Raw genomic sequence first — 8,212 nt, forward strand, 5'->3', positions numbered from 1 at the left:
GACAATATAGAGATAAAGGGATGGACATATCAGGCCAAATTGGGAGTCACTATTTCATCCCCCACAATTCATACCCTCATTTTCAGTTGAGTCACAAGTCACTTGTGGGTCATTTTTTCCATTTTCCCTATGTAACAAAAATTCTGCTGATACCAAATACTCCTGGGCCTTCCTTGGTGGTCCAGTGGTTAAGACTCCGTGCTTTCATTGCAGGGGACAGGGGTTTGGCCCCTAGTTAGCGACCTAAGATCCTGCAAGCCACACAGAATGCCCTCGCCCAAACCTCCTAATAATGTTTTAATACACAGTAGGTCCCTTGGTAGAAGGTGAATGATAACACAGCATCAGGATTTTACTCCTGTCTGGAAATTTTGAGCAGGAACAGTGACTAGTGTGGACTTGCCAGGAGCATCTCTTTACTGGTCCTGGGCTCCAGTGTTTCAATACTGGACCTCACCCCTTCGCCGTACTATGATTCAGCAACTTTTATGCCCCAAACTGATTTCATGAAATTCCTCTTACTTAATTATAGAGTTTTTAAAATTTAACACCCGGTTTACATAAGAAATAAAGTATAACTATAAGCACAGGCTGGAATCAAGATTGCCGGGAGAAATTTCAATAACCTCAGATATGCAGATAACACCACCCTTATGGCAGAAAGTGAAGAGAAACTAAAAAGCCTCTTGATGAAAGTGAAAGAGGAGAGTGAAAAAGTTGGCTTAAAGCTCAACATTCAGAAAACGAAGATCATGGCATCTGGTCCCATCACTTCATGGGAAATAGATGGGGTAACAGTGGAAACAGTGTCAGACTTTATTTTTTGGGGCTCCAAAATCACTGCAGATGGTGACTGCAGCCATGAAATTAAAAGACGCTTACTCCCTGGAAGGAAAGTTATGACCAACCTAGATAGCATATTCAAAAGCAGAGACATTACTTTGCCAACAAAGGTCTGTCTAGTCAAGGCTATGGTTTTTCCAGTGGTCAAGTATGGATGTGAGAGTTGGACTGTGAAGAAAGCTGAGCGCCGAAGAACTGATGCTTTTGAACTGTGGTGTTGGAGAAGACCCTTGAGAGTCCCTTGGACTGCAAGGAGATCCAACCAGTCCATTCTAAAGGAGATCAGCCCTGGGATTTCTTTGGAGGGAATGATGCTGAAGCTGAAACTCCAGTACTTTGGCCACCTCATGCAAAGAGTTGACTCATTGGAAAAGACTCTGATGCTGGGAGGGATTGGGGGCAGGAGGAGAAGGGGATGACAGAGGATGAGATGGCTGGATGGCATCACCGACTCAATGGACATGAGTCTGAGTGAACTCCGGGAGTTGGTGATGGACAGGGAGGCCTGGCGTGCTGGGATTCATGGGGTCGCAAAGAATCAGACAGGACTGAGTGACTGAACTGAACTGAACTGATACAGTATTGAAAAGGTTATAAGTAATGTTTGTTTTTTTGTGTGTGAAACTATCCCAAGATGTAACCACTTGCAATAGTTTTTTGGGTCTGACCACAAAAATGTTTTTCATTGAACAGAATCCACTGTTGTCGTAGAGCTGTAGGCAGCTCATTATCCCCTGGCATCATCCCTTGGTGGTTCATGTCACATTACAGGCAAAAGGGCCTTTGCAGATGCACGTAAGGTTATTAGTCATATGACTTTAAAATCGGGAAATATTCTGCATTATTTGGGTAGACTTGTAGTTACATGACCCTAAAGAACAGAAAGGCCAGTTAGATGCAACTGAAGAGAAAGAGATTGAAAACAGGAGGGGGAAGGTGTCAGTTTGCTGATGTTGACTTTCAGATAGAATAAGCCATGTAGAAGCAATTGTGAAGAATTCTTGCAAAGACATGTATCAGCCTGGAAGTAACTCTCACGGAGAGGCTCCAGTTAAGAGCCCAGGAGAGCAGACCACTTGATTCTGGCCTTCTGACTAACTGACCTGTAAGAAGAGGAGTGAGTGTTATTTCAGGTGCTAGTTTCATGGAAGTTTGTTACATCAGCAATAAAAACAGAATACTAAACAATAAAATAAGCTCAGACCTGTTGCTCTGTGAGAAACTAGAGTGTTGTGATGGGGTGGGTAGTGGGAGGGAGATTCAAGAGGAAGAGGACATATGTATATCTATGGCGGATTCATCTTGATGTATGGCATAAACCAACACAATATTGTAAAGCAATTATCCTCCAATTTAAATAAATTGAAAAAGGCTTTTTAAAAATTAGGGAAAATTCCCATTTATTCTTACAACTGATGGAGTGGGTTGCCATTTCCTCTTCCAGGGGATCTGCCCGACCCAGGGATCGAACCTATGTCTTCTGCTTGGCAGGTGGATTCTTTATCACTGAGCTCCCAGGGAAGCCCTTTAAAGGAGTAAACCTGATATTATATCACAATTGGTATAAAAATGAATTTTTAACATACTCTGTTTTGCGAATCTGACCACAAAAATATTTTAAACTCCCTGTGCCTTTCTTCTCTCTGCCCTCTTTCTTCCCCGGCCCTCTCTATAACACTGGGCCCCAGGTTCACTCCGTCACCCTCTCATCCTTACGGCTGCTTTTCCCTCTGGCCTATTCCTACTTCACCCAGTGACACATCCACACACTGTGACTACCCCAAGGACTCCAAGTTCCCAAAGTGTGTCTTGACAACAGGTCTCACTGTTGTCTGCTATTTTAGATGTTGTGTATTGTAGTAAATATTTTCTTTGTAATTGTCACAGGGTTGGAAGCACTGTGAAGTGGAGGAAAGCTCCCATTTTGAGGCATCCAGAAGTTTGAAGATACAACTGTCCTTCTTATCACTGAAGTGCATATGTGCTGACTGTGACTTCATGAAAGAGTGTAATTCTGAGTTTATGTATGTTTATATTTATGAGTACTTGTGTATGTGAGACGTAATTTTCATGTGTGCAGTGTGTGCATTCACGGTTGTGAGTGTGCAGTTGAAACTGTATGCGGATGAGAGTGATTATGTGTGTGCCTAAGTATCTGAATGTGTGCAAGTATATATTTGAGTGTGTGAATATCCTCGCATCCCTGCATGTAAATGAGCTTGTATGTGAGCATTTGTGTGTGTTTGTGTAGAATGAATTGTCCTCCATTATGGCTGTAACAACTGACTTGACAATTGAGAGGGAATATGGAATGAACCTGGATCAAAGATTTAATATATGTGTAAGGAAAACCTGAACAATTAGATTCAATTCATAATTTATATACATTTTTTCTTGACCCTATGGAAATGTATTTCTTAATTAAAAATGCAATCCTAAGTTCTTAATGAAAAGTTTGTAAAAACTAATTTTGTAGAGAACTGTGTTGATCTCTCTATGGTCTTGAATTGAGTGAGTAGCACTGGCATATCTGACATTTATGGAAATACTAGAATCTCCTTGTTAAACCACCTGATCCTTGTTCTTTTGTTTGCATGGTTCTGTTTTCGAGCTATATCTCTTTCTTCTGGGGGTAGTATCTACATCTGCTTCTAAAATTACTGAAGGTCTATATCAGGAAAGTTTATCTTCCTAACAAATTACATATTCATTATACTGATGTGTACAAATGAGTACACTGATATCTAATATAGAGTGTTGAAATCATGTCCTTCTTATCACTTGTATCTCTTTTGAAAACCTCAGATATGAGGGCAATTCACATTTCTTTGTCACACTTTAATTGATGGACCAGCTCAGTGTATGAAATTGGGAAAGAACTATCCTGGGTAGAATTTGTCAGTGAGGCAAAACCTCCATTGAGACATAGATGTGCAGCCAGTTTCTTACATGTCAGTCCTAAGTTCTTCCTGCTCCCTGCATGTGAGCCCTGTGTGCCTCCAGGGACCGTGGAAAGTAGAGGGCATGGCAACCCACTCCAGTATTCCTGCCTAGAGAATTTCATAAACAGAGGAGCCTGGGAGGGCTACAGTCCATAGGGTCTCAAAGAGTCAGAGACAACTGAAATGGCTTAGCACGCTCACACGTAAGCATCTGTCACAACCAATCCAAAGTCTCTTAAGATATACTAGCTAGAAACTTATCATTGTCATTGGTAATTAGTGACTGGAAAAATATTTTCAAAAATAATCACAGCTCCCAAGCCTGTTCCTCCTGCCAGCGCTGCTACAGGTGACATGATAATTGCAGTTCTGAGGGGAGGTGAAGTCACAGGATCACAAGCTCATATCTCAGGGTCCAGCTAGGCCTCCTGCAGAGATACTGATTGACTTTCATGCTGAGCCCACCACCCAGGAAGAAGGAAAAAGTCAATGAGTTTTTTTCTGTATTTTTCAGGGAGATAGAATCTGTAAAGGAGGATCTGTATCAGGAATCATGTAAGTGAACATATTGGGCAAAGGGATTCTCCCTTGTGTGAGCATGATCCAGCACCAAAGCCCTGCAGGAAGGTGGGATAAATCCTGAGTCTGAGCTGAGTTGGAAAGGAGTGATTGGGTGCTAGATCTTTCACCGATTCCTAATGGCTCCTAATGTGATGCATATATGGCTCACTGACAGATTGTTCTGGTTTAATACTAGTGTGTTATTTTATAAAACTAAGGACTGTATTTCCCCAGTTAATATGATGTTCAGTCTACTTTCCAGGAATCCTGTGCCTACATTTCAGGTTTCACAGGTGAGCACATACATAGTTCATCCTTGTAACGAAGAGTATGATGAGTCTGTAGGAATCATCTGACCTTGTGCAGTAACAGTGTGTCTGGCAGCCACTGCTGGAGTAGAAATGTCTCCTCTAACTCTGGATGTTGTATGAATTGCTGAGAAGATTAAGTTATTGTGTCTCTGTTGATTGTGGAGAGACTCTTTTCACTTAAATTAAGGAATCAGCATGTAAGAAAAATAGAACTTTATGCAATTCAGATACCATATTTCTGCTTCTTTTCAAAATTATAATACCTATTCAAAAAATGTATGTTCTTTATACCATACACAGGTTGCTCACCTTAACATTGATTTTGCATGTATTTTGTATTTTCATATCTTTCACAAATCTTGCCTTATTGGTAATACTTATATTTGTTGTCATTTCATCGTGAAATCATGTCCAACTCTTCTGCGACCCCGTCCAGTGTAGCCCGCCAGGTTCCTTTTTTCCGTGGGATTTCCCAAGCAAGAATACTGGAGTGACTTGGCATTTCCTTTTCCAGGGGATCTTCCCCACTCAGGGACCAAAACCATATCTCCTGTGTTGGGAGGCATGTTCTTTAGCAGCTGATAACACAGCTGGTAAAGAATTCCGCCTGCAATGCAGGAGACCCAGGATTTATTCCTGGGTCAGGAAGATCTCCTGGAGAAGGGATAGGCTACCCACTCCAGTATTCTTGCACTTCCCTGGTGGCTCAGATGAATCTGAGGTGGCTATTATTTACCTGGTGGCTCAGGTAAAGAATCTGCCTGCAATGTAGGATACCTGGATAGGACGATCTCCTGGAGGTAATACTGCAGGTATTACTAAATAAATATATATATCACGTGAAATTAATATTAATGCTAATTTTGTTTCTTTAGTGAACTATTAATGAGGTATCATTTGCTGTTCCATGAAACTATGACTTGTGCCGTTGTGCTTTTTCCTGGATTGAGAGTAAATGAGTCTTTTTTTTTTTTGCTGCCCTAATATTGAGTCATTCTTGTATTCATTAAATCCAACTTGAACACAGGCCAGTTGCCAGCAGTATTATATTCCTAATGAGTATCTGTAAAGCTTTATTCAAAATTTATACTTGACCCTAGAATGTCTTTTTTGGGGGGCTTTGCCATGAGGCATGCAGGATCCTGTTCCCTGACCAGGTATCTAAGCAGCACATGCTTGAAAGTGTGAAATCTTAACCACTGAACCAGCAAGGAAGTCCCAGTACCTAAATTTTCAAATATAATACTACCAAACTAAACTGAAATAACAAATTGTAAAACTAAACTAAGATCTGGTTTAGTTGAGGAACACAGGTCACTAGTATTTGCATGTATTCTGGCGCAAATGCACTTTCCTTGTTACTGGGGCAGCCAGATTCAAATCCTCACTAGCCATCTGCCCACAACCAGTGAGTGAATATAGATTAAGCATTTAGCCTCTCTGGGTGATGTTTCCCTCATCTTTATAAGGGAGATAATACTGCCTGCCTCATGAATGTGAGAGGAATAAAGATGTTTTCATTTGTGTGGCTTTGTTCACAGTGATTCATTCAATCAAGTGTTTTTTAATGGTTCTTCATTCAACTCTTGGAAGCACTGATATGACGGGAAAACATGAACTCTTTTAAAGTAGGAATTATTGATAAGTGGAGAATATTGGATTTTTGTTGACCTGCTACTTGTGTTCCATGCCTCATCTTCCCATTCAGGACTTTCAGCTCAGAAGACAGCCATCAGTCACTGAGACCTGAGAGCATGGCTACTGGTGATTTGGCAGCAGGCTCCATCTTATTATTACAGACAGTATTTGGAATGCTGGGGAATTTCTCTCTTCTTTACTGTTATCTCTTCCTGTGGTGTACTGGGGATAGGCTGAGAACCGTAGATTTGATTGTGACAAACCTTATTGTAGCCAACATCTTCATTCTGTTTTCTGCTGGATTCTGCAGTCCAGTGACAACTTTTGGGTGGAATTGTCTCAAAAGCGGACCTGCATGCAGAGTTTTTGCTTATCTTCGCGGAGTGGGCAGGGGAGCATCCATTGGCATCACATGCATCTTGAGTGTCTTCCAGGCCATCACGATCAGTCCCAGGAACTCCAGGTGGGCAGAGCTGAAAGTGAAAGTTCTCAAGTGTGTTGTTCCTTCAATTATCCTGTGCTGGGTCGTGAACATGATGTTAAATATCATTTATCCTATTTTCGTGACTGGAATATTGAGTAACAAAAGCATCACAAATAGAAAAAGTTTCAAACATTGTTCTGCTGTTCCCAATGATCGTTATGGAGAAACATATGCAGCAATGATGTCTATGCCTGTTGTCTTTTCTTTTGTGGTCATGATCTTGGCCAGTGGCTCCACGGTTTTCACCCTGTACAGGCACAAGCAGAGAGTCCAAAACGTTCATAGAATCAATGGCTCCTCCATATCCTCTGCTGAGTCCAGAGCCACTAAAACCATCCTTCTCCTGGTGAGCATCTTTATTAATTTTAACACACTTTCCTCCATCTCTTATATTATTTTGGGTATTTCCAACAATTCTAGTTTGTTCATTTCGACCATGTCTGCAGTAGTCATTTCATGTTTCCCAGCTATCAGCCCCTTTCTGCTTATGAGTCGTGACTCCAGAATATCCAGGCTCTGTTTTGCTGGGAAAAGGAATGCAAACTCCCCCACTCTTAAGAGAAAGGTGTGAATGGTATGTATTTGCACTGTATTCATTGGCTTATTCACTCAACCCCTCAGAGTCCTAGGTAAAATGTGAGTGGTTTACCAGAGGATGGTAAACAGGATGTGGTGAGCATCTTCCTCAAAGTAAACAATGTTGTGATAGTAATTGCAAAGAAGTATGATACAGTGATCATGTAAATACTTCTGTAATGGACGTTCTGCTAGTGCTTGAAGTCGAAGAGTTCAGAATGTATGTAATAATAAACACCAGGTCCTCAAACAGTCTGCTTCTTATAGACACGTGTAGAAGGGTGTAACTTAAAAGTATCAATGCAAATTTGCTAGAAATGGAGTAGGCATGGAATATTAGGAAAAGGTGGGTGGAAATGGAAGAGCATGTGGCAGGTTGTTACTGAATCTGAAGGCAATGGGGAAGGGAACTTCAGTCCTTGAGTAAAGATTTGTGAAGGTAGGCATGAGTTTTGTCAATTTTATCCTTAGAATGGCAATAGCTGTTTAGGTGAAATACAGTATTTTGTGGGGAGATGAGTGTGTTTAAGGATTTTCAGGTAGAAATGGCCAGATTGAAGTGAAGTGGTGTACAGGAGAGCATAAAATTACATTTTACCATATTTTAAAAAATCATCATGTGATTGTGATAATTGAAAAAGTTGAGAATTGCATGGAACTTGGATCTGTAGAAGGCAGAGTTTTCTTTCTTTTGTGAAGATGACCATATTGGTAAGTCGAGGTTTTCAGGTGCATGCTCACATATCCAAAGCTATGAAATTACTTTGTAGTGAAGACTTCCATTAAATTCAGAGCACTGGAGGAAGAAGCATTTGAAAGGGAAAGGGATCCATGCTGTGCATATGGAGTTTGTGGCT

At 41.0% G+C, this 8,212-nt stretch overlaps 1 protein-coding gene across 1 annotated transcript; it reads left to right on the forward strand.

Moving 5' to 3' along the window:
* Positions 1–6,222: 6,222 nt before the first annotated feature.
* Positions 6,223–7,392, forward strand: LOC123330285 (vomeronasal type-1 receptor 4-like). The gene has a single exon (XM_044931460.2). It carries the CDS (start codon positions 6,412–6,414, stop codon positions 7,348–7,350), a length of 939 nt encoding a protein of 312 aa, XP_044787395.1. The 5' UTR covers positions 6,223–6,411; the 3' UTR covers positions 7,351–7,392.
* Positions 7,393–8,212: the final 820 nt, after the last annotated feature.

Source organism: Bubalus bubalis, chromosome 18, assembly GCF_019923935.1.
Source record: "Bubalus bubalis isolate 160015118507 breed Murrah chromosome 18, NDDB_SH_1, whole genome shotgun sequence".
Taxonomy (NCBI): domain Eukaryota; kingdom Metazoa; phylum Chordata; class Mammalia; order Artiodactyla; family Bovidae; genus Bubalus; species Bubalus bubalis.